Here is a 24728-nt window from a genome sequence, read left to right on the forward strand (position 1 = left end):
GAGTTTATGTGCATCCTTACACCAGAGTTTATGTGCATCCTTACACCAGAGTTTATGTGCATCCTTACACCAGAGTTTATGTGCATCCTTACACCAGAGTTTATGTGCATCCTTACACCAGAGTTTATGTGCATCCTTACACCAGAGTTTATGTGCATCCTTACACCAGAGTTTATGTGCATCCTTACACCAGAGTTTATGTGCATCCTTACACCAGAGTTTATGTGCATCCTTACACCAGAGTTTATGTGCATCCTTACACCAGAGTTTATGTGCATCCTTACACCAGAGTTTATGTGCATCCTTACACCAGAGTTTATGTGCATCCTTACACCAGAGTTTATGTGCATCCTTACACCAGATTTTATGTGCATCCTTACACCAGAGTTTATGTGCATCCTTACACCAGAGTTTATGTGCATCCTTACACCAGAGTTTATGTGCATCCTTACACCAGAGTTTATGTGCATCCTTACACCAGAGTTTATGTGCATCCTTACACCAGAGTTTATGTGCATCCTTACACCAGAGTTTATGTGCATCCTTACACCAGAGTTTATGTGCATCCTTACACCAGAGTTTATGTGCATCCTTACACCAGAGTTTATGTGCATCCTTACACCAGAGTTTATGTGCATCCTTACACCAGAGTTTATGTGCATCCTTACACCAGAGTTTATGTGCATCCTTACACCAGAGTTTATGTGCATCCTTACACCAGAGTTTATGTGCATCCTTACACCAGAGTTTATGTGCATCCTTACACCAGAGTTTATGTGCATCCTTACACCAGAGTTTATGTGCATCCTGGGGGCCATTTTGCACCCACACCAATACACCCAACCGTGATGCTGCTGTTGATCCCATAATGGTATCACTGTACTGGCTGAACCCTCTATAGACCATCTCACCCAGTTAGCTGATAAGGCAAATTCAACATTTTTGCATCTATTTCATCCAAAGTTCCCCGTATGGGTACCTCGAAATGAAACACCACCTACATATGACTTAACCAATGGTAGTACCTGCTTTGAGCTGATAGCTAAACAACTACCTGTAATCCTATGTGAAGTTTATGTCCTCTACGTCATAGGTCTCTGCTCGTCACGGCACCTATCTCACTCATATGGTTACTTTTTTTTTTGTGGACTCCAGTCGTGACCTTCGCGTACCAATTTGAACCCCATACACCTGAACTTCTAGCTACGGTCAACTTGCAAAAGTAGGGGCTCAAGCGAGCACAAACAAGAGCACTTCATTCGTTTTTGCTTCAAAGAGAAAGCTTCCCAGTGTGAGTACCTCGAAATGACAAAACTTACCCAGCTCTTGCTTGTCATTAATACCCCAGATCAGTACTACGTATTAAGTGCTACTTGGCACGCGCGGCGTGATTAAGAAAGGTGGACCTCGACTTCAAGAGCTCAGGAAATCAACATGCACTCGACTAACCACCCGCTCTTTTGCCCTTCACCATTACTCTCCATTGCTGAGGGGCTGTGATTTACACTGGGATTCCCCCTGGATCTACGCAACAGACTGTACTTGTAATTTCGTTCTGCGTGAAGCAATCTGAGTCATCTAATTTCGTTGTTTTTTGCAGCAAAATGTCTCAAAAATAAACCTGTGAGAAAACTCAAACTAAACAACTTATACGTTTATAAAGATTTATTAATTACGATAGTTTGTTAATGGCAAACTCATTTCAACTGATGTATTAATGATATGCCTACAAAGACTCAGAGTTCACTGTGTCTATTGATCAATCAACGGCGCGTCATATCTCACCTCGTGGTAGTCCCAAAAGAAACTCAACTCTGTGGGAACACTCGAGTTGCATTGGTCTCGCCTCGAAACAATCTCCACAAACTCCTCCAATGGACAGCTGAATCCAACCCCGCTGGTGCACTTTGGGTACGGAACCACTGCATCATTCATAACAAACCGCACATACAGTTGGCCTCCGCACTGCAACTTTTCCATGTAAGTTCGGCCTCCCTGGGGGAACATCTCGGCCGCGTTGTAGGGATTGGGCAAAACAACATGCGCCGGTAACGCAGTTTCAAGCTCGACCAACCCCATAGACGAAAAGTAGATCTCCATATCGGTGTCGTGGGTGAACATCAACCATGTCTTGTGCTCAGAGCTGCCCTGTAGTAGTTTCAAGGACGCGGCTACCATCGCCGAGCCCACGGTGGTGCTCATGTTGTTGCCCGGGCCGATCTGGTAGTAGTTTCCGAAATCCGTCCTGTACCCGCTCTTGATATACTCCTCATTGGTAAAGAGCTCTGCAAAAGGCGACCAGCCCTTGACGTTAATTTCCTCTCTACTCTTCGACTCTCCACCCAATCACTCCAGTTGCTGCTACTGGTCTTAGAGGGACTTTCTTTTTGTTCTCTGTCTCTCTTTCTCTCAGTGTCTACATAGTTGAGTCTCTTACGGAGCCAAATGGCCATTTTGCAGCCACACCAATACACCCAACAGTGATGCTACTGTGGACTCCATACCCGCACTGAGAGGACACTTTGCAGTCCAGATGGAAGTCCAATAGAACCACCTAGTCTTTTGCTCTCTATTAATTATTTCGTTGTTGAATTTCCCTCCAATTTTACGCAACATTTCACTGTGGTTCCTGTGCACCTACTCTCTACACTTCTCCGCACTTCAATCTCCGTGTCACGTGATCCAACCACCACACTAGAAGCACCCACAGACGTCACCATCGTCCTTCCTCCACTCTATTGGCTCCCTTTACGGTCAAAGATCCTGGCTCACGCCTCATCTAGATTGCTGCTTTACTCTCCTACATGAGTACATGTCATGTCTTCTGTTCGTTTTCAGCGCTACCAACTGCTTCACGTATGCTTCCCGCTCCCCACTGTCTGCACCTGTGTCTGTTTTGGGCAAGTTCACTTCAAAGTCCACTTGCTTCTAAGGCACTGTCTCGTATCAACAGCTAGAGCTTTGTAGTCAAAAACGTAGTCACTTCACCGAGTCTACAAGTTTTTGCCGCATAATCTGGCAAAATTGTCACCTTGAGGGCGAATTACAGTAGTATCGACTATGCAGTACATAACAAAGCTTTCAAATACACCAGAGTTTTAAAACATGCTTTGGTCTTATGCAGTGACGACATCCGCAATGTGTCTAGGGAATCCGAGAGTCACGGCATTCCCTTGCAATGTCACTGGTATCGCCTACCTAGTATGTACATACCAAGAGCTGTCAATTGTGGTGCTACTGCGTGTATATTGTGGCCTCGGGGCCCCTGTCTACGCTACTGCCGGCACGTGCATATCACGTGCATTGCAACCCAACGGACATCACAACATCTTAGCACACCTGCATTTTGATCTTCCACTGGCTATAGTCTAAAGGTGGCTCATCCCAAACCGTTTTTCCTGCGCTTTGCCAAGGCGTACCGCATCGACTTTAACATCCCCGATGCAAACACACCCTTGATCGCTTGCACAACCGAACTATAAATAATCGTCCTCGTGATCAACTGCTTGATATTGTAGGCGAGGTTGCGGTCGGTGGCAATCTCCTTGATGGACGACTCCGGGTACCGGCTGTATAGCTGCGTGCGGAACTTCAACGGTAGGCACGAGATGAGTTTGATCTTGGCACTGGCGTTCAAATTGGTCTTGAAAGTTCTGTCTTTGTCATCGTTGTTCGTGAGTATGAGGTAGTTGCGGTGGATAAAGTAGTCGAGTATCGGCTGGTAGAGTTTGCGAAAGTGGTGGAACTGCTTGGAGACAATGTTGCGCACCTTGTTCGGGTTCTCGCCTCCCACGTACATGCGGAAATCGCCCAAGTACGACAAACTGGTGATCTGCTCGTAGAGTTCCCTTTCGGAAAACTGGTTGGACTGGATCAAAAAAATCGCTATGGTCATGGCGTTCTTGAGGTTGTACTGGTTCAAAAACTTGACCATGACGTCGTGTTCTTTGATGTAGTTGACCGGTTTCTGCATCCGCCCTGCAAAGTAGAGCGACGACCACTCGCTCAAGTCCATGAGTGCGCTCCGCTCGTCCACCACGCCGTACTTTGTCACGTGGTTCTGGATGGAAACATAGGGGTTGAAGAAGATGCCCTTGCCCTGGATCAAGTTGATCCACATGAGCGATTTGGCCGAGTAGTGTCCCGGGTTCTGCTGTAAGTTTTCCCTGTGGAACTGGGCCGAGTCCTTGACCAAAAAGATAAAGTCCAACTGCTTGGTGTCGGATCTGTCTCCCGTGTCACTGCCGTACCCGTCTTGCGGAAGAATCCCCGAGCCGTAACCAATGGCCGCCTCAATTGCAGGCTGGAAAGAGTCAACAATGTTTCTGAGCTCGCTCTGTGCTTGCGTCTCTAGCGTCTGATTCTCGGCACAAAAGTCCAACGGTATGATGAGTTTTTCAAACCCGGCAGCCCCCTCCATGATTATAGGGCGGTAGTATTGGTCGGAGTACGGAGTCGTCCGGGTATAAGCATGCCGGCGGGCGAGCCGCCTGGAATAGATGCTAAAGTGGTGGCCAATGCGTCGTGGACACGTTCGTATCATTGTTGAGTCAACTAGACGCCTGGTAGTGAGTGAAAAAAGGTTCAAGAAAAATATAAAAAATTTTGAAAAATTTACAGGTCCCCACGCGAGTGACTAATAAGCATCACCATTCATGTCGGCACAAGCATACAGGTCCACTAGATCCACCACCCACGAGGACCTCTCGTTTGAGGATGTTGTCATGACCGGGTTGGCGCCCGATGGAGGTCTCTACTTGCCGTCGGCGATACCCAAGTTGCCCCCCAGCTTCATCACCAAATGGAAGGACTTGTCGTTCAACGAGTTGGCTTTTCAAATCATGAGGTTGTACATAAACGAAGCGGAAATCAATGACTCAGACCTAAAGGATTTGGTTGCTAGGTCGTACTCCACATTCAGGGCAAAAGAAGTCACCCCCTTGAGGCAGTTGGACGAAAACCTCTACCTTTTGGAGTTGTTTCACGGCCCAACGTACGCCTTCAAAGACGTGGCGCTTCAGTTTGTCGGCAACTTGTTTGAATATTTTTTAGTGAGACGCAACAGTGCTAAAGCCAAAGGGGAACCAAGAGACATTGTCACTGTGGTTGGCGCAACATCAGGAGACACTGGCTCGGCAGCCATCTACGGATTGAGAGGCAAAAAGGACGTTTCGGTGTTCATTTTGTACCCCACGGGCAGAATCAGTCCCATCCAGGAAGAACAAATGACCACTGTGGAGGACTCCAACGTGCACACTCTTTCAGTCAACGGCACATTTGACGATTGTCAAGACATTGTCAAGCTGATCTTTGGCGATAGGGAGTTCAACGACAAGTACCACGTGGGTGCGGTCAACTCCATCAACTGGGCGAGAATCTTGGCTCAGCAGACGTACTACTTTTATGCGTACTTTCAGTTGCAGAAGCTAGCACCAAGCAGCAAGGTGAGATTTGTGGTTCCCTCTGGTAACTTTGGAGACATCTTGGCAGGGTACTATGCCTATAGGATGGGCTTGCCCGTGGACAAATTGGTCATTGCCACCAACGAGAATGACATCTTGGACAGGTTCATGAAGTCGGGGGAGTATGCCAAGCAGCAGGGTGTCGGGGTCAAGGCCACCTACTCCCCAGCAATGGACATTTTGATCTCCTCCAATTTTGAAAGGTTGTTGTGGTACTTGATCAGGGACAACTTGACTGGTGGAGACGACGCAAAAGCCGGCACCGTGTTGAACCAGTGGATGACAGAGCTAAAAACAAAGGGTAGCTTCACCGCGCCAAGTGCGGTGGTTGACCGTGCCAGGCTGATTTTCGACTCGGACAGGGTCTCCAACAATGACACCATCGCAGCCATCAAAAGGGTGTACTCCGAAAGCCCTGAAAAGTACGTGATTGACCCACACACGGCCATCGGAGTGGAAACGGCGTACCGGTTCCTTGCAAAAGAGCCGGCGCAGTACATTTCGCTTTCCACAGCCCACCCTGCCAAGTTCTCGGAGGTGGTGAACAAAGCGTTGGAGTCGTTTGAGGGCTACTCGTTTGAAAAAGACGTGTTGCCCGCAGAGTTGAAGGCGTTGAGCAGCAAGGAAAAGAGGTTGAAATTGATTGACGAGCCTAGTGTGGAGAAAGTGAAGCAGGCTATTAGAGATGAGTTGAAGTTTTAGACCTTTTTGTTTATAGTGACTTGTCCGTCGACAATGTCGACTTTGTAGCCCACTTGTTGCAATACCTCATCATCGACTGCCTTTGTCGCTTCCAACTCTGCTACAAACTTTTGGTTCTGCTCGTTTTTTTCCAAAAGATACTTGACGCAGAGAATCGCTTGCTCTTTGATGAACGGGTTGTTGTTGTCGATCTGGCAGTTGGAAAGGACCAAGCCCAACCCCGCCAACTCTCGCACTCGTTCTTGGGTTGTAAATGACTGGTAGGAAAGGTACGAAAGGATGGTGATGATCATCCCCTTGGCGTTGGAATAGCCAACCGCTTGTTCAATCTTGGAGGTCATGGTCACTCGTTGCACGTTTTCATGTATTGTTTTGAGCACGTGGATGAGCAGCGGTAGGAAATTGGAGTCACTGCGGAGGAATTTAATTGAGTGGTGGTATTGTGCAAGATCTGATATAATGTGTAGTGTGTTTAAAACCCCCGACTCCAATGCGTCGTCCTGAATGGTGTCACTGTTCAACCGCTGGCTGAAACTCTGGAACGTGGTCACGGTCCAGTCCAACAATGCAACTAGCTGGTAGCCACTCCAGTCGTCTTTGGTCTGAACAATGTCGGAGGTGGCACCAAGCCAATCCATAACACCTGCATCGTCTTGTGTTTTGATCCACTGGCCAAAACTCTCGTGCGTGACAATGTCGTATATCAAGTGGACGAGCATCTTGGAATCGTGGTCGACTTTGTTAAAGTCAATACCCTGGTACAAGCGGTACACGTTTTTCATCACATGGTTGTCCTTGATGTGAAGCAATGTAAGTAAGGTTTGATTGGTAACATCTGGATCTTCAGTGTAAAACTGCCGGAATAGTAGATGGATCACGGGACGCTCAAACAGGCTCCTAGCTGACCCAAACAACTTATTGGTTTCGTTGACGTATTCGTTGCGGGGAAAATTGGCAAGTGCCTCCCAGTAAACAAGCCGGATCTTCTCCGTCCACTCACTCACTGGTAAGGAAAACTTTTCCAAGCTTGTGATGACCCGGGGGTAGAACTGGTGGTCCAATACTCGAGAGAGGTTCCTCACCACCAATAGCAACCCACGGTATAATCGCAACTGGTATGTCTCATTCTGAGGTGTATACTCCAAAACTGTTGTGACCGAGCTGGGGTGTAACAACTCTTTTGTTTCGCTCTCCGAGGTTAGCTTCACCACCTGCGCCAACTCCGCCAAGCGCTCGTTGAAATGAGAGTCGTCCGAGTCTCTAAGCTCTTGTAACACCTGCTCAGTAAGCTGATCAAGGGAACTCATCTGATTAAACACTACACGTCTAAAAATGTACAGGCGGCCTTTCTGCGTCGCACCCGTGCGGATTGAACAAACAAAACTTCGGCACCAACGGAGACACAGCAAAACCCAAGGAGACCAAATACTCGCGAAACTTTACAATACGCGTCGACATCTCGTACAACCGAAACTCGCCGCTTGCGTTCTTGTTGCCACTCCAGAGCGACTCTCCCAACGCCGAGGCCCGTGGCCAGATCTTGCCTGTCAACACAGCAAAGTCCACTTGCTCCGACCATAACACCGCTTCTGCGCCAACAACTAGCTCCTGCTCGCTCTGGGTCAAGTTGCTCAAAAAGTCAAACGTGTAGATCCTCTGCCAGGTTTTATACGGACCGCACCAACTGCCTCCCTTACAGGTATTAAACTGAGTGTTTTGCGGAGCGTCGACATACTTCCAGTCGTTGGTCAAGAATCCGCCGTAGCCGCAGTCGAGGTAGAGGTGGTCGTACAGGGACACAACCACTTTGTAACCGCGCAGAGTCAAGTTTTTGATTCCGGAGCCAGTGTGCCAGATCTGTAATGTGATGTTGCCCGGTAGTGACTCGACAGCCCCGTCTGCCAACAACACGTCGTCCCACATGATCAATTGTCTCTCGGGGACCGAGTTGTACATCGGCAAGGCGCGGTCAAGGTAGTGCTGGGTGATATCACTCAAGGTGGCATTGTCGTACCATGAGTCGGGATAGCAGTTCTTCTGAAGCTCGTCGTTACCCACGTGGAAGTAGTGGTCGCGGAAGACATTGCTCAACTCGTGGTAAACATCGCCAATGACGGTGTAAGTCTCGTCGTTCATGATATTCAATTGCCCCGAGGGAGGCTCCACGCCGGCATAGTTCCAAAACTGGTCGGCACATTCCACGATGTTTGGGTCCACTTTTCTCCACCCGGCTCGAGCGTGTCCGGGCATGTCAATCTCGGGAACCAATCGCACTCCGCGCGCCCTGGCAAAGTCCAATACCGAAACCAAGTCCTTTTTCGTGTATACTTCGCTCGCAGAGTAAGCGTCTTCGGTCATCTCCGGGTAGCTATCAATCTCCACCGGCCAGCTCTGCGAATCCACCAAATGCCAATGCAAGGTGTTCATTTTGGCAAGGGCCATGACTTCTATCTGCTCGGTGATTTTGTCCACAGGCAAAAAGTTCCGAGCTGAATCGACCATGAGCCCGCGGTGTTTGAAGAGCGGGTAGTCGTGGACATGCACAGACTGCTCAACCAAGTACTGGCCACACTGGTAAACCACCATTTGTTGTAGTGTAGTTAGCGCATGCAACGTGCCCCAAATGGTTTCACTGGAGATGCTGATCCCGTCCTCGTCAACGTTGAGCTGGTAGGATTCGTCTACCCCAAATTGCAAATCAGCATCGTAATCTGTGATGTTCACGGTGACGACGTTTGGAGCCAGGGCTTTTGACTCGGGACAATGTGCTGTGACGTTCTGGTACAAGTATGGTGACCATTTGACGGTTTTAATGTCATCAACAGCTCTCTCAAACGCCTCCTGGACCAAGCTGTTGTCCCCTGCTTCCTCTTCCAACTCAATGTTCTCCAAGTCGATAACGATTGCGTTTTGGCCGAACCATGTCACGTTCTGCGGGCGTGGTAACGGATCAACCGAGACTGCAAGCACCCTGCTGCATAATAAAATGTACCAAACGAGACCGAGCATTGACAATACCGTAAGCTTACTGATAACAGTTGTAGTAAATGCTTATCCTTGTAAGGATTTTGCTCGTTTTTTATATTCCACTCTGGCACCGTTGTGATCTCCTCCAGGACATCCATTTGCGAGTGGATGCTGTTTATCCGCGACTCGCTATTGTTTCCACCGATTGGTCACGGTTCAAAAGCTGAACCGTTGCACCCACGTTTTCATTTCCTAACCGCTAAACTCTGTCAAAACCACTTTCACCAAACCAATGTTATGGGTTGATTGTTTGTTTTCTTGTGCGGTCTATCCGTGTTGTAGTTTACCGCCGCCATGCTGAACGCGTCACCGGCGTCGCGCATCACTTTCCGTAGAAGAGGTGCTTGAAGTATCCTTGAGCCCGGGTCTGTCTAATCTTTTGCTTTTACCAACACAATGTCGGCTTCCCCGGCACCCACGAAATTCTAAAGTTCCAGGTTGTGTCTATTAAGATCTATATCTCGATTTATCCCACAATATGATGCGTCTTCCTCCCCTAATGGCAACCACTTTTGATGACAGGTTCGATTCTGGCCTCATCGTTGTTGTTGTTTCAACTGTTTTTCAAACGCACCAATCATGATGTTGCTAACCTGCGGAGCAAACATGGAACTGAGATGGTTGTACAATGGGTTTCGAAACTTGTACGTGAGTTTGAAATCGACTCGACACTTTGGGAACTTGCTCGTCGAAACGTGGCTGAACACCCACTGCGTTTCAAGGGTCTCAAACAACTCTAGCTCAACACTTTTGGCGTACACGTTTCTGTTCTCCTCGCAGTGGAGTTTGCATACAAACCGCTCGGTAATGTCGTTCCACCCGATTTTCAAACCAGCTCCCGAGGGGAGATTGCCACCATCCCTGCTTGTAATGAACGAGTCCTCAACAAACGGCACAAAGTTCTTGTAGTTGTCCACCCTGCTTACGATGTCGAAAACCTGCTCCGGTGAGCCATTGAGGACCCGTGAAATGCTATATGACTGGGGCTTCGAAGAGCCAAAAAATGCCCTCTTCAACACCAACGGGCGACTCGTTCGTATCATCATGTAGAAACAAGAAGGAGTGTTTGGAGCTCTCGTTTTTTTTTCTCTTTTAATTTCACGTCGAGGCACCGAAAGAGGCCATCTCGGTGGGTTGAAGAGTACTAAAGCTACACTGAAGCTAACACATTATGGTTTTCAAAATTTTTTGGTCGTAATATACAAATGCTAGCAAGAGCCCACTACACTATCAATTACTGAGCACGAGTGTAGATGGCTTGTTTGGAGTGCTTCAAGACCGGGGTAATGATTCCGTCGTCCTCCAACTGTCTCAAAGCAACACGGGCAAGCGAACCTCCAATCTTCAATCTGTCAACCAAAACGGAAACGGAAACGTACTTGTAGGTTGGGACATCCTTCAAGATTCTGTCGTATTTCTCTTGGTCCAAGATGACAATGTGCTGAGCCTTGTCCTTGACCTTACCCTTGTTCCACTTCTTTTTACCTTTCTTACCACCGGCCAAGGCAGCAGCAGCTTTAGCGGCCTTAGTTTGTTGGATCTTTGGCGCCATTCTAGTGTGGTTGTTAGTAATCTGAAAACTGTGGGACCCGGGAATTAGCTGCGATATTGGGAGCCAGGCGCTCTATAAAGACCTTTTTTTTCGACAAGCATTGTCGCCGCTGGTTGTTCAGTGCACTGTCAAAGGTTTTGTAGTTTCATTTGCAAATAAATGGCCCCCAGGCATCTCCAATGTAACTGTCAATATGGCCTCATCTTGGCTCCCAAGTTGATACACCGCTGTGGCATTGGTCGTAACATACTTCTATAGTTGCTTGTGTACTATAAAGATGAGCTGGTAGGACGTATTTTTCCAATCTGTAAGGCGTAAAATGGTGAGGTCTCTCTCTGGCTTTTTTTTCTCTGCAACTAGGAGGAAACGGGGGTGGTGTGTGCGTCCCACAAATGGCACGTGAATCCAGGTCAAAGACCTATTTTGAAAACAACGCAACCTGTTGCTACTACTGCTAAGATTCAGAAGGGGACTTTTGCAATGGATAGGACAGCCACTTTTCAAACCATCTCTGTTGCCTATTTTGCAGCACGGGTCTACATTTCCCGTTGTGTTGTATCACACCTCGTGCTTCACGTAGCGTCGCTTCCAACTCTTCCCAGCACCTGTTCTTGAATCTCCTAGGCTGTGGTAAACACCTCACCTCCACCTCTCCATGCCCACCTCTTTGACCTTGGAGCTGCCTTTACATTCTCTGGGCCACCTTCGAGAACGCTATTGCACAGTTGGTAGCTCCTGATTTTGTGGTGGGCATCACCAACATAGATTGCGCCAGAGACGGGCAATTGGAGCAGGATTATAGATTCAAGCAGCAGCAGCACCATGACCAAGAGGCAGGCCGCGGAGCAGATCACTAAGGATGCTTTTGATGACGACTACGAAACAAACGAGGCCGACGCACCCGCCCGTGCCACCTCGGAAACTTTGTCCAAGAGAAAGATCCTAAAGCCCAGGGGGAAGTTGAATGAACCGAAAGGAGAATCACCTTTCTCAACTGCACTGCAGTTTCCAAAGCCACACACAACGTTACCAAACTCGCCAACTACAACAACTTCCCAAAAGACTAACAAAATCCGTGCCTTGAATGAAAACTTTGTCAAGAAAGTCAACGAGTCTCACATTGCCAATTCGATTGTGGACTTTACCAGCATAGCCGAAGCCTATGTGAGATATTACAAAAGCATCGAGAGCGATACCAAAGAGATACCGGCAGAAAAGATAGAGCAGACTAAAGACGGGCACGACGATGCAGAATCGGAGGAAGAATCGGAGGAGGAGCCGCGCAAGCCCGAGGTCAAGATTCAGGGACCGCTGTTTTCTTTTAGCAACACGTCCTCTACAACCAGCAAACCCGCGTTCACATTTGACCCAAAGAAAATCGCCAAACTAAACGAACGAGATCCGGATGACTCCGATGACGAGCTAAAGGGGCCTACTTTCAATTTCAGCAAGCCCATCGTGGATAGTGTTTTCAAGTTCAAACCGAATGGTGCAGACACAAACAACGATACAGCCAAGGGCGGTACTGAAAAGTCATCGCCTTTTCAGTTTCCCGCGTTGTCAAAGCCGCTGGTAGCCAACACCTTCGGCGGGTTGCCGCAGCAGCCAGAAAGTAATGCACCTCCAAAATTCAATTTCAGTGCAAATCCACCCAGTTCTTCCGCTTTCAATACGGCCAACACCTTTCAATTCGGAAGCGCAAAGCCAACTGCATTTACCAAAGCTACAGCACAGCCCACATCCTCTCCTTTCCTGTTTGGTAAACCAGCAGGTGAAAACACCACGGCATCGCCCTTCCTGTTTGGCACCCTGCAGAAACCAGCATCTTTCGGGTCTACAAACCAAGCGGATGCAAACCCGTTCTCAGCACCCACCAAGAGCACGTCCACTGTTGCGGAACCAGAGGATAACAAAGCCGGCGAAGACGAACCCGAAGTGGAAGGAAACTTCACCCCCGTGGCTGAAATGGGCGAAATGAAGCAGGTCGAGACGGGAGAGGAGAACGAGGAGACAAAGTACACCATAAAGGCAAAGTTGATGGAGTTTGACCAGTCAAACAAAAACGAGCCGTACACCCCCAAAGGTGTGGGACTTTTAAAAGTCTTGCGCAATAAAGACACTGGCAAGTCGCGGATCTTGATCCGAGCCGAGGGCAATTTCCGTGTCTTGCTCAACACGACCATCTCCAAGGACATTGAGTACACCCGGTACGGCCATGGGTCGCTAATACGATTGCCAGTGTTTAGTCCCGAGGGCAAAATCACCACCTACTGTATCCGTGTCAAGGATGCCACCGGCGGCCAAGAGTTGCTAAAGCAAATCAACGACGCAAAGTGTTGATGAAAAAGTAATGCATCGTGTAATAATAATAGTAATAAGATATATACAGGTTATTGTTTAGACTCACCATCTTTCTTTCCATTGTCAAAGTTCAAGAACTTGCCCAAGACTTTGCTTATTCTCGCCAACTTGGAAGGGTGAAGATCCTTTTCATCCATATCGAGCACTTTCTCCTTGCCCAGGTCGTTCTCAAGCTCCAACTGCCAGTCGGCATCGGTTCGCTTGGCGTTCTTGTCGTCAAATGCATCCGCCAAGGCTTCAAGTAGCGCGGTCTGGGTCGGCGTTTCCGGAACGAGGGTCTTGACATGCAACACGACATCGAGATCGCCTCTGTTGTTCAAGTTGCCATTCACGGGGACACCCCTTTCCGGTATCACGAGCTTGCGGCCGTTTTGCACCCCGGGTCTGATCTTGAGCTTGATCTTTTGCCCGTCCAAGGTAGGAACAATGATCTCGCCCCCTAAGGAAGCCGTGGTCATCAAAATCTCCTTGTCCATGACCAAGTTGTTCTTATCACGGGTGAATATGGCGTCCTTCTCCACATTGACCCTCACTATCAAGTCTCCATTGCGCGTTTGGTTGTACTCGTCTTTGGTCACGTATGGCGCATCGCCGCCACCGGGGATCCGAATCCGGGCGCCGTTGCTGATCCCTGGAGGTATCTTGACAGTCGTTGACTTGGGGATCTCCTGCACGCCATTGCCATGACAGGTACCGCACTCGTCGGATCTGGGTATAGTCACGCCAGAGCCGTGACACGTGGGGCAAGTGGACGCCATGTGGAACCCACCCATGACGTGTGCCGTCTGTCCGGTTCCGTGGCAGGTGGGACAAGTTTGCTTCTTGGCTCCTTCTTTCAAGCCGCTTCCGTGGCAGGTGGTGCACGAGTCGAGAACCTTGTAGTTGATAGTCACCGATCCGCCAAATATACTCTCCTTGAACGGTATAGACTTCATAACCTCGACATTGTCCCCAACATGCTCCGTAACAAAGCGCGCACCTCCTTGGCCTCCGCCTCTCCCCGAAGCCCCCCTCCCACCAGCAAATGCTTCCCGAAACAAGTCTTCAAAATCAAACCCCATATTGCCAAAGGGTCTTCCCCCTGAGCTTGCACCGCCAAACCCTGCAAACGGATTGCCTCCTCCTGCGAACGGATTCTGTCCCTGTGCACCACCACCAGCACCAAAGGGACTTGGATTGCCATTCTCATCAAATGCACTTTTCCCAAACTGGTCATACTGCGCTTTCTTTTCCTTATCTCGCAAGATCTCGTAACTCTGCTGAATCTTGTGGAATCTCCTTTCCGCGTCCTTCTCCTTGTTGACATCCGGGTGGTACTTCTTGACGAGGTCGTAATAGGCCTTTTTGATCTGCTTGGGATCGGCCGACTTGTCCACGCCTAGAGTCAGGTAGGGGTCGTAATCAATCAATAGTCTGCCTGTCGATGCATGGAACGCCCTTCGAAACGAGCACGACACAGGGCGTGCCTTTAACAACCGCGGTCTAGAGCATGGGGGATGAAGGTTCAAGACAGTCTTTGGTATTCTCATGGTCGACTTGGCTTTTTGCCCTGTCAAAGTAGACCGCGTTTAAAACTGGCCGATGCGAAGGTATTAAATCTAGGTTAGACAGTATCGTAGAGAGAAGATGGGAATTTTCCACAAAATTCCATGGAAGAGAGGTCACGTGACGCGCTTCTGTATTTTACACCCGCTTGCCATCCATTTCTCGAGCTACGGTACGCCACTTACAAAACACCTGTTTAAAGAAGCGCACTCCCATACCGACGTCTTTGTACCCGGCGATGCTCCGTATGGAATGCATGCTGAGAATGGGGAGACCCACGTCGATGATCATTCGTGCCCCGTTGACACCTCTCTGGCTGCTCGACATGATCGGCCCGATGGTGCCTCCGGACCGCGAGTCGTTTCGTATGTGAAACTGCTGCAACTTTACTCCGTCCAAGTCAGCCACTATTCTGGTGAGAAACTCTTTGCCCAAAGAGTCGCTCAATACGTGTGCATTCGAGTCAAACTTGATCGACGGCCCCGTGTTTGGTAGCGGGAAGTTGTTCTCCAAGTAGGCCTCCTTGAAGTTTGGATTTAATGCATGCGTGACATCGCTTGATAACAAGACGGTGTTTGTAGTCAACTGCGCAACGGCCTCCGATACGGGGAGCTCTCTGCACCTGGCAGCCACTACTGATCTTAAAGTGTCAATCAAGAATCCTCCACAAGCCCCAGTCGAGGTCAAACTGCCAACCTCCTCGTTGTTTGCCAAGTATACCCCGTTGAGTGCTTCCGAGGTGGAGATGTCCTTGTCTAGGAGAAATTGCTGACTATATTCAATGAGACCGTAGATGGAATCGAAAGCACAGAGCCTGTCGTCCAAACAGCCCAGAAATATAAACTCGCGATTTACTCCTCCGCGACAGCTGGGCTGCACATCGACTAGATCCAAGTCAAAGTCAACTATCGAGCTCAAAGAAACCCCAGCTAGGGCGCAAATGTACCTTAGCAATCGCAATGAATGTCTTGCAAAAAACTTGCTACCTAGCTCTTCCTCCGTAGGTACTAGCTCGTCGTCCGAACGATGAGCAAAAACTGGAACGGCTTGGGTTTGCTTGTTGTAAACAGCCGTATCCACGCCAAAATGCGGTGCTAGCGACGGAATCACCGCGATTGGGAGCGGTGCCGAGTTTATCAACGTGCGCTGCACACCTTGCGGTGTCTGCACGAGCACACTCCCTGCAAGCCCAAGGTCCCGGTTGAGCCAGTTGCTGTTCAAGCTGCCAGAGTAAGGTGCCACTCCTATAAGATCGTACCCGTCCACCCGCAGCTTCAACAGACCACGGGGATTGACCTTGACACTCAATGCGTCGCAATGGCTTGCAACAAAGCAAGATCCCTTGCCAGGTGACCATTTCCCGCCAATGACAAATGCAACCAACGACTGGTCACCGTTGCAAGTGTAGTAGAACCCAGCATCGAGCTCTGCAATGGCCTTGTTCTGGCTGATGGACTTGAACCCGTTATTCTCCAAGAGGGATTTAAAGTGCGAAACAACGTGGTAGGTGGTGGGGTTTGTGTTTATGAAATCAAGAAACTGATCAGCATAGGCCTCGTAGTAACTGGCAAGTGGGTCATCAGGTGCTGGTGCTGCCGTGGTGTCATTATCCCCGTTCTCCTCTTCCGCTTCAATTGAGTCTGCAGTTGACACTCCACTGTCTTCCACTGACGAGTCACTATCGTCTGCCACGATGGACCACTCAGTGGCCACTATCGACCGCTCCATTGCGCTATCTATTGCTCTTGTGTCCTAAACCAGGGTCGGTTTTAGCATCCAGATGTGTTTATGCTGGCACTCCGTCTCCCACCGTCCCCCGCGAAAAAAAAACCCCCCCCCCCCTCGCAAGCGCGGTTCATGATAATACCTACACTTTGATCCTTACATTAACAAATTCACCGCTACACACTCATACAAAGCCTACCCCACGGCTGTAAGCGAGTCAAACAAAACCGATATGGACTCCCCGAAATGGTCTCTTCTGATACATTCGGCAAAGATTGGCGAAACGTCAATCACCACTAGCTTGTCCTTGTGCGCCTCGATTTCCTCTTTCGGGATCGGATACGTATTGGTAACTACAATCTTGTCGATGCATTTGGAGTCGGTCAAAGCGCTCAAGCAGCTGTCGTTAAACACCCCGTGGGTGCCAACCACGTAAACGGCTTTGGCGCCACAGTTCAATCTCAAGTGCTCCGCCGCGGCAATGAACGAGTTGGGCTTGTCAATCATGTCGTCCAAGATAATGGCGACTTTGCCCTTGACGTCGCCAACGAGAGTAATCAACTTTTCCTCAACCAAGGGCCCATCTTCGTCGTCCGAGTTCTGCGCGGCGTTATACGACCCACCAAGCACATCGCTGTCCAACATATTGGGCTTGGTCAAGTGCGAGCCGTTGGAGTCGCAGAGAACACTGTTTTCCAAAACACCCTCCCGATGAGCACGCTCGCTCTTGAATTGGTAGTCATCATCCACCACGTGGCCCTGGACAATCCGAGCCGTCTGAAGCTCGTTGACAATGTTGTCCTGCTCCGTAGCGTCCCCACCGTCTTCAGCAATAATCTTGGCCTTCTTCAACGCCTTCTTGCGTGCGTACTCGTCCTGGGTTCTCCTTCTGTCGGTGTGGATCATGGCAAAGTTGATCTTCAACGAGTCGGCCAACGCCGTGACTCTTTTGGTGCCACCGGGGTTCTTGGAAACAACAACCGAGTTTTCCCAGTCGGGGATGTTGTGGCGGATCCACCTGGCCAACGTGGGCGCCCCCAACAAATTGTCCACCGGTTTGGTGAAAAACCCCTGCATCTGGCTTGCATGCAAGTCCATGCTGACAACATGGTCTGCGCCAGCCATCACCAACAAGTTGGCCAACATCCTGGCAGTAATGGCACCACGGTGCTTCTTCATCTTGCTCTGCTTGCTGTAGGGAAACTGCGGGATGACCGCGGTAATCTTGTTTGCACTTCCGCCGCGGCATGCGCTGATCAATATCAACAACTCCATGATGTGGTCGTTGATGTGCGGCGAGCCGCTTTGAATGACGTAAACGTCCTCGTCTCTTACACTCACGCCAATCTGGACCGATGTCTCGCCGTTGCTAAACTTTTTCAAGGTGCACGGGGCCGGCTCGACGCCCAACCGGTCGCAAACCAACTGGCCCAACTCAGGATGCGACGATCCTACAAAGATTTTGCACTTGCGCATATCCAACGACGGTGACAATGTGGAAAAAGCCGGGGGTGCTTGCGTTGAGTGAAGTTGGTTCAAGGATGAACTCTTCTCAAGGGATGAAAAGTGAGAGTGACAATCGTGTAAGGCAACTGGATTCTCGCCTTTTTTTTTTTTTTCTTTGGTTTCTCTGTTCCCGCGGAGTCAGGAGATGGCAATGCATCCAGACTAGAGCATAATGGAGCAGCTACAGTTGAGCATAGCTTCACACAGGGAGACAATTCGAAACTCGAGCTTTTTCCATGAAATTCAAGAGTCATTGAGCGGGGACTTTACCAACATCCGGTGCTTGGCCTTAGGTTCACCCAGCGAGAGCTCAAATGCTCGGTACCAGTACGCTTTGCTTTTGGAGTTGGTGGAGACCAAGAACATCGCTGAGGTGTCTCTTTATGACCCTGTGTTTACCGATTTGGATATGGAGTTGTTCAAGCCGTTCACAGTGGAGGAGCACTATCGCGGTGGGGCGGGCCCTGAAACCCTATACTATATCCCCCATGCTCCACTCGAGGTGATGGAGCAAATACTAGTCACCGACAAGCCAATGGTGTTTCTAGGCAACGACATCATTGCTCACACGGACCGACTAACAAAGCGCAAGCTAGCTTCCCTCTATCCGACCATGGCTGTTCTTGTGCATTACTCAGATGACGGCTCCTGTAACGACGGGTTTACCCCTGTCACAAACAAAAAGAGAAATAGCCGCAAATTCAAAGAGCCAGAAATAGTTTACAATTTCAATGCTGTGCACTTCCACGGAGTAGAGATCACACGATACAAAAACAGCTTCAACAAGAAAACACCCTGGGGCAACGCGTTTTCTGACATTGCATTCCATAGACTAATAGACTAAAAAACTATTCTAATCTCAGTTTCTTGTTCATTGGCTCTTCACTCTCATCTCCATCTTTCAACAAATGTTTAGCCAAAATCGAGTACAAGTCGTCCTTTGTAAACGGCTTGGCCAAGATATCGCTCATCCCGTTTTGCAAATACGTCACAAGGTCGTTATCCTCGATGTTGCCCGTCATGGCAATAATCGGCGTCTTGGTATCAAACGAGCGAATCACGCTCGTCGCTGTGGCTCCGTCCAAATTGGGCATGACTATGTCCATCAACACGAGATCGTACTTGGTGTTTTCCACCGTGGAGATGGCATTGAGGCCGTCGGTGACAACGGTGACTTGACACCCGTACTTTACCAAAAACTTGCGACACAACTGAATGCACACATTGTCGTCCTCAACCAAGAGAACATGGAACTTTGGGTTGGCAATGGAAGTGGTGCTGGTCTGTGGTAGCACATTGGTTTTTGGTGACGCCGATGAACTGGTCAAGGGAGAGAGGGGTTTGTTGTTCGCTGGCGACGCATGCACATAGTCTTCAGGAGCAGTTCCGGGGTTGGTCTGCGATGAGGAGGACAAGCTTTGCTGGTGGTTCTCATGGTGCTGCTGGTGTTGGTGCTGGTGCTGGTGCTGCTGGTGTTGGTGCTGGTGCTGGTGCTGCTGGTGCCGGTGTAAGTGAGGCGGCTGCTGGTCAAGCGTTTGGCCGCTGTTTGAACCTCGTGGTGGTGGCCCCTGGTGGACATCATCCATGGACTGAGTTCGGTCTAGTGTCTGGTTGGCAGACTTGGTTGGAAGAAATGCTTGGTTCGCTTGTGTCACCGACAGCAGGCGCGAGAGCGTGGCAAGACCGCTAATGGGACTGGTGGCGGAGTATGCTGTTTGCGGCGGACGGCCACTCGGGATGGAAAGGGAGCGGTTGTTGTTGAGAACCGCTGGTTGCAGTGGCTGTTGCAGGGCTCCAACTAGGTGGGAAGGTATTGGCTGAGTCATTCCCATTGTGGAGGCGCCGCCAGACGGCTGCATCGATTGCGTTGAAACCACGGGCGATTGGAGGTGCGGTGGGATTCGCGGCGACTGCAGCTGCAAATGCTGCGATATACTGGGAAGCGACGTTGCCGAGAGCGAGCCCAAGTGGTTGGCCGTGGACATGCTGGCGTTTGGGTCCGGGTGAGTAAAAGGGCCGGGGCCAAGGGCATTTGGTGGTGGAAAGTCCAACGGCGGAATTTTGATCCCAGACTGCAACAAGACATTGATCAAGAGGCTCATGGAGCGGTAGTACCGCTCGTTGAAGGAATTTATGGAGACAATGTGGTCCACCAACGTCTTGTATTTCTTTTGTAGCACTGCATTTTCCTGGCTTAGCACCTGGTTGCTCTCTTTGAGAGCGTCAACTTGCTCTCTCAAATGGTTCTGCGACTGACTTAGCTGGATGTAGTTGTGATTGCTAGCTGGGTGTGAGCTCTGTGGAAGGGGGACCCTGGTGGAATCGTTTGCTGCTGTCTCCACATTCACTTCTGATAGGCTGGGGTTCTTCTTGATAGCTGCACTTGTAGGCTTTGATCCGTTGTTGGAAGACGATGGAGACGCTCCGCCGGTTTTCTTTGTAGTGGGGCCTTTCCTCTTGATATTGTCCAACGATTCTCGGTCGTTGATTCTAAAGTCGGGATGTTTAAACTCCCAAGCGTCTTCGCCATAAGGGTAGCTCAGTTTGGCCTCGTTTGGAATCTTGACTTTATGAAAGTCGTACTTGTTCAATTGTCTAACAAAACTTGCAAAATTGGAATGTTTGAAGTGGCGTGGCAAAATGTCCTTTGTAAAGTTGTTTGTGTTGATCACCACAAAGCTGTCCCCGTTTTGGGTCCATTTGACAATGTTCTTATAACTATCTTCTTGAAGCATGAGAAATAGCTTTTTGACAAAGTCGTTGGACCCGCTCTGGTTGGAGCTTGACGTTGTAGCAAGCGTGGAGTTGGGAGCAATGGTGTGCTTCAACGATGTGGTTGTAGAAGGAGGAACCGACATGATAGAAATGGGACGGGCTTGTATTCTAAAATTATTGGCTTCGCTGGCTAGGTGATGTTGTGGATGTAATCATGAGTCGGCGGAAGGAGCAAAAAGCAGGCCTCTGAATCGGGGTAAACGGGTGGAAGGAGGTTGATAAATAACTTGGGACCAGAATGTATAATGTGTGAGCTACCAGTGTAGTTTGAGAGTTCTGCAGCTACAAATCACCTTATAGAGTCTAGTAGTGGCAGTTCCCTATACTTGTGCTCTGGTGGTAAGTTCCAAAAAGTGTTGATCTTTTTTCGCTCTCCCTCAGTCACTGTCTCCCTTTTACTAATAATAGTAGTCTCCTTTAATACACGATACATATACTTCCGCACTGTATAGCATGGACTAATTACTCTAAACAAAACGTAGGAGGGATTGGATGCCAAAAACAAGGCATGTCAGATATAGGGGTTGGGGCTACATGTGAAGACATGGCACCGCCGTTAAGTAGAGTTGAAGAAAGAAGTTAGTCTCTTTGCAGCCACAAACGTGTTCACTACATACCACACATAATCACAATTCGTCGTGTCCGGCTCGGGCATTGTTGTTGAACACAATTGGAAACTCATGAGGTTTGACTATTGTGATTCTGCCCCTGCCCTCGTCGACAAGCTTGCCTGTACTCACCGAACCCACTTTGTTCTTGATTCCCACAATGACAATTCTTTCAACGTTGACTGCAAGTGTGTAATTTCCCTCCTTTTCCACCAGAATGCCTTTCCTTTCGTCAACTTTGTACCTAATGTATGTAAACTCGCCACCAATGGTTTCGCCGTCGTCGACATATAACGACCCTTGCGCCTTTCCCTGTTTGTCCAACGCCACCACCAAAGTGTAGGGGTCGTGCTTCATCAACTTGGTGGATCTCCTATACCTCAGCTTCATTGGCACCACTGACCCGCCTTTGAGCAACATGGGAACATCGTTGAGCTCGACACTGAACCGATGGGAGTTTAGTCTCTCTCCAATCACCCCGTTTGCAAAGTGGTAGTAGATGTCCTCGTGATCTCGAGGAAGGAAAAACTCCACTTCTTTGGCACCTGCATCCGTAACAGGCTTTACCAATATCCCAGTATCGCCAAGGAAAAATTCGTCGTCAACCTCAAACGTCACCTTGTCCTTCAGGCCTTGGTAGTCGTAAAACAACGGTTTAATCACGGGGGACCCGTTTCTGGAAGCGTGGTAAAAGCTCGTGTAAAAAGCAGGAAGCAACGCGTACCTCAATCTGATGGCATTTCTGATACTCGACAAGTATGGCTCCTCTACCATCCACGGCTCCCTTCTTCGTGAGTCAATGTGAGCGTGCGCTCTGAAGAATGGATACCAAATACCAGCTTGGTACCATCTGGTGAGCAACTCTGGCGAGGGATTGCCAAAGAACCCACCAACATCTGCCCCGGCGAATGGCATCCCCATTATGTTGGAGGTCAACACCATGGGGATGGATATTTTCAAATACTCCCATTTCGACATATTATCGCCGGTCCACATGGCAGCTGTCCTCTGACTGCCGGCAAAATACGACCTAGTCAATATAAACGGTCGCTGAGTGGGCAATCGTGCAAGCAAGGACTGAAATGTCGCCTCGTGGTAGGTCAACCCAAACACGTTGTGGATAGACCGGTGCTCCCACTGGCCATAATGGATGTTGTCCTTGGGGGCACTTGTTTCCGGTCCACTGAACACCGATGGCTCGTTCATGTCATTCCAGAGGTGCAAGTTTTTGTACCTGTCAGAAATCATGAATTTTCGATGGCTTTCGTCCCAGAAACTTCGGCTCTCCGGGTGCATGGTGTCCACCCAAACAGACTCACCGGGCCAGCAGTGTCCATAATACACTTGGTTGTCGGCGTTTTTCATTGCTATACCTCTCGTGACCAACTCATTGCTCACCTCGTAGCCGGTTTTAATGTGAGGGTCAATAATCACCACCAAGTTCCGGCTGCTCCGGTTCAACTCCTGCAACATCTCTCCCGGTTCAGCAAAGTTCTCCGGGTGCCATGTAAAATACTTTTTATTGTCGGCGTATTCAATGTCAAGCCAGATGGTGTCATAGGGTATCTCGTACTCGTCGAATTTAGAGTTGACCTCCAACACATCCTTGATGTCGTTGTAGTTCCACCGGCACTGGTGGTAGCCGAGACTTGACAATAGGGGCAACTGCGTGTTTCCGGTAAGCTTGCCGTAGACTTGGTTAACATCCCGCGGACTATCCTCAATAATCACCACAAAGTCCAAAATGCCGTTTTCCGACATCCAATGCACTGATGACGCGCGGGTGTCTTCTTCGATATCGATGTAGGTGTCGGCGCTGTTGATCCAAAAGATCCCCGCTGCCACGTTGCCGTTTACTGCCATGACCAATGGGATCGACCCGTACATTGGCAACCGCGAGTCGACCTCGTATTCAAAAATGTCCACGTTGTAGAGCCTGTATGGCTCATGCATTTTGGTATCCTTCAAAAGCATGGAGTCTGCATGCTCGGGGATGCCGTAGAGGCTTTCGAACCCAACCAAGGTAAAGTCGAGTGCCACCGCCTCAGGTCCAAGGGGCAACCTATCACCTTTTGAGTCGGCAAAGCTATCGGAAAACATATCAAAGTCGGACTCTTGAGGAAAAAGATTTTCCTGGTTGTTCTCTTTTGATCTGGAATGCTCAATGTTGAGCAACTGCTTTCCGTTGACGACAATCTGCTCCTTTCCGTCGTAAAAAAATGTAAACGTGACCGGGTTGAGCTGAATGGCAACCTCGTGTCTGGGGTATATGACGGTGATCTCGTTATCCAGTCTCTTTAGCCGAAACTGCTGTGGACTGGGGCTATCCTTGAACGCCCAGTTAGAGGCCTCGTTGTATCTATTAGGATTCACCAAGCCCTCACTCATGGGTCTCCTTTCGTCCATTTTGAATCTGAAGCTGTTTTCAACGATGCTGATTTCAAAGGGAAACACAGCTGGTGCAGCACTCGCAAGGGTCTTTTCAATCTCTCCACTCAAAACCCCATCCTCAACCTTAATCGAGTCTTTCAAAACTTGGTAAGGGCTCTGAAAAGCGGGATCAAGCAGTACTTGCTTGGCATAGTGTCGATTGCGGTGGCAAAACCCTGCCTGGTGACAGCTTTTGAAGAGATGGTCCTTGACACCCAAGCAGCAGCTCAACAATGCTGTGAGAAGAATAAGAATCCGCGATAGCAGGTGCATGGAGAAGGGATATGAGGAGAATGAAGTAGGGTGAGTTTGTACCTGTATTTAATTTTCAAGACGCATTTTATGCTGTTAATCTTTTGCTTTTTTTTTGATTTGCGCTTTGCGGGATTCGAAATGGGTGTCAGTACCGATTTGCAGCCATCACGTGACTTCCCAATGAGCTTTGCAAAGTCATACCCTATCCTGTAAAACAGGTCCATGAGCTACTCGCTCTGACTGTATTAGACGGAAGATGACTTTATTCTGTTTTCTCGAGTTTTGCTGCAACTGGTAAAGTTTTCCCAAAATTTTGGTGCAAATTTCATCATATATTTTTATGCGTGGTAATCTTCTGACACCTCATCTACATGGTGGTTTCAACAAATGTAAACCCCCGTGGTGCTCATGTTTTTCACTTTCTCAAACACAGGAAATGATTGTGAATGAGCAAGTGCAACTACTGTGATTGGGAAAAAGGAGAGTCTGGCATGCAGATTGTTGCTATTGACACAGCTCTGCAGTTCCCCTTATGGCCATAGAGAGCTAGAGCTTTATGATACAAGTGAGGCCATATCAACGCAGTGCATGTCTTGCCTCCTGCCCACAACGAGTCGACGGAACCGATGGCACGTTCAACAATCGTATCTCAACATCCGCTTCGATTCCCGGCCATGAAGGTTTAAAAGCGTACGGTCGTGTGACTTGCCATAAAAAAGATCCCAAGTGGTAGTATCAAGAAAATGGAAAAGAAAAATTCAGTCTCTTTAAACAGCACCA

The 24728-nt window shown here is 49.1% G+C and overlaps 14 protein-coding genes across 14 annotated transcripts; 3 read left to right on the top strand and 11 right to left on the bottom strand. All coding sequences in view use genetic code 12, as the record gives it.

The window, feature by feature from the left end:
- Nucleotides 1-1752: 1752 nt before the first annotated feature.
- Nucleotides 1753-2202, bottom strand: LODBEIA_P47380 (uncharacterized protein; the record flags this gene model as incomplete). The annotated part of the gene is made up of 1 exon (XM_066974992.1): nucleotides 1753-2202. One exon carries the CDS (start codon nucleotides 2200-2202, stop codon nucleotides 1753-1755), a length of 450 nt encoding a protein of 149 aa, XP_066831676.1.
- A 1177-nt stretch (nucleotides 2203-3379) lies between these two features.
- LODBEIA_P47390 (uncharacterized protein) lies at nucleotides 3380-4420 on the bottom strand (the record flags this gene model as incomplete). Its single annotated transcript, XM_066974993.1, has 1 exon — nucleotides 3380-4420. One exon carries the CDS (start codon nucleotides 4418-4420, stop codon nucleotides 3380-3382), a length of 1041 nt encoding a protein of 346 aa, XP_066831677.1.
- A 235-nt stretch (nucleotides 4421-4655) lies between these two features.
- Nucleotides 4656-6164, top strand: LODBEIA_P47400 (uncharacterized protein; the record flags this gene model as incomplete). Its single annotated transcript, XM_066974995.1, has 1 exon — nucleotides 4656-6164. One exon carries the CDS (start codon nucleotides 4656-4658, stop codon nucleotides 6162-6164), a length of 1509 nt encoding a protein of 502 aa, XP_066831678.1.
- Nucleotides 6161-7471, bottom strand: LODBEIA_P47410 (uncharacterized protein; the record flags this gene model as incomplete). The annotated part of the gene is made up of 1 exon (XM_066974996.1): nucleotides 6161-7471. The coding sequence occupies one exon, from the start codon at nucleotides 7469-7471 to the stop codon at nucleotides 6161-6163; it is 1311 nt and encodes a 436-aa protein (XP_066831679.1).
- A 19-nt stretch (nucleotides 7472-7490) lies between these two features.
- LODBEIA_P47420 (uncharacterized protein) lies at nucleotides 7491-9173 on the bottom strand (the record flags this gene model as incomplete). Its single annotated transcript, XM_066974997.1, has 1 exon — nucleotides 7491-9173. The coding sequence occupies one exon, from the start codon at nucleotides 9171-9173 to the stop codon at nucleotides 7491-7493; it is 1683 nt and encodes a 560-aa protein (XP_066831680.1).
- Nucleotides 9174-9727: 554 nt separating this feature from the next.
- Nucleotides 9728-10237, bottom strand: LODBEIA_P47430 (uncharacterized protein; the record flags this gene model as incomplete). The annotated part of the gene is made up of 1 exon (XM_066974998.1): nucleotides 9728-10237. One exon carries the CDS (start codon nucleotides 10235-10237, stop codon nucleotides 9728-9730), a length of 510 nt encoding a protein of 169 aa, XP_066831681.1.
- A 188-nt stretch (nucleotides 10238-10425) lies between these two features.
- LODBEIA_P47440 (40S ribosomal protein eS25) lies at nucleotides 10426-10743 on the bottom strand (the record flags this gene model as incomplete). The annotated part of the gene is made up of 1 exon (XM_066974999.1): nucleotides 10426-10743. One exon carries the CDS (start codon nucleotides 10741-10743, stop codon nucleotides 10426-10428), a length of 318 nt encoding a protein of 105 aa, XP_066831682.1.
- An 822-nt stretch (nucleotides 10744-11565) lies between these two features.
- LODBEIA_P47450 (uncharacterized protein) lies at nucleotides 11566-13083 on the top strand (the record flags this gene model as incomplete). The annotated part of the gene is made up of 1 exon (XM_066975000.1): nucleotides 11566-13083. The coding sequence occupies one exon, from the start codon at nucleotides 11566-11568 to the stop codon at nucleotides 13081-13083; it is 1518 nt and encodes a 505-aa protein (XP_066831683.1).
- Nucleotides 13084-13133: 50 nt separating this feature from the next.
- Nucleotides 13134-14633, bottom strand: LODBEIA_P47460 (uncharacterized protein; the record flags this gene model as incomplete). The annotated part of the gene is made up of 1 exon (XM_066975001.1): nucleotides 13134-14633. The coding sequence occupies one exon, from the start codon at nucleotides 14631-14633 to the stop codon at nucleotides 13134-13136; it is 1500 nt and encodes a 499-aa protein (XP_066831684.1).
- A 154-nt stretch (nucleotides 14634-14787) lies between these two features.
- On the bottom strand, nucleotides 14788-16377 carry LODBEIA_P47470 (uncharacterized protein; the record flags this gene model as incomplete). Its single annotated transcript, XM_066975002.1, has 1 exon — nucleotides 14788-16377. One exon carries the CDS (start codon nucleotides 16375-16377, stop codon nucleotides 14788-14790), a length of 1590 nt encoding a protein of 529 aa, XP_066831685.1.
- A 192-nt stretch (nucleotides 16378-16569) lies between these two features.
- Nucleotides 16570-17850, bottom strand: LODBEIA_P47480 (uncharacterized protein; the record flags this gene model as incomplete). The annotated part of the gene is made up of 1 exon (XM_066975003.1): nucleotides 16570-17850. One exon carries the CDS (start codon nucleotides 17848-17850, stop codon nucleotides 16570-16572), a length of 1281 nt encoding a protein of 426 aa, XP_066831686.1.
- A 202-nt stretch (nucleotides 17851-18052) lies between these two features.
- Nucleotides 18053-18724, top strand: LODBEIA_P47490 (uncharacterized protein; the record flags this gene model as incomplete). The annotated part of the gene is made up of 1 exon (XM_066975004.1): nucleotides 18053-18724. The coding sequence occupies one exon, from the start codon at nucleotides 18053-18055 to the stop codon at nucleotides 18722-18724; it is 672 nt and encodes a 223-aa protein (XP_066831687.1).
- A 4-nt stretch (nucleotides 18725-18728) lies between these two features.
- On the bottom strand, nucleotides 18729-20738 carry LODBEIA_P47500 (uncharacterized protein; the record flags this gene model as incomplete). The annotated part of the gene is made up of 1 exon (XM_066975006.1): nucleotides 18729-20738. The coding sequence occupies one exon, from the start codon at nucleotides 20736-20738 to the stop codon at nucleotides 18729-18731; it is 2010 nt and encodes a 669-aa protein (XP_066831688.1).
- A 543-nt stretch (nucleotides 20739-21281) lies between these two features.
- Nucleotides 21282-23966, bottom strand: LODBEIA_P47510 (uncharacterized protein; the record flags this gene model as incomplete). Its single annotated transcript, XM_066975007.1, has 1 exon — nucleotides 21282-23966. The coding sequence occupies one exon, from the start codon at nucleotides 23964-23966 to the stop codon at nucleotides 21282-21284; it is 2685 nt and encodes an 894-aa protein (XP_066831689.1).
- Between the last annotated feature and the right edge of the window lie 762 nt (nucleotides 23967-24728).

This window comes from Lodderomyces beijingensis (genome assembly GCF_963989305.1).
Source record: "Lodderomyces beijingensis strain CBS 14171 genome assembly, chromosome: 6".
Lineage (NCBI taxonomy): Eukaryota > Fungi > Ascomycota > Pichiomycetes > Serinales > Debaryomycetaceae > Lodderomyces > Lodderomyces beijingensis.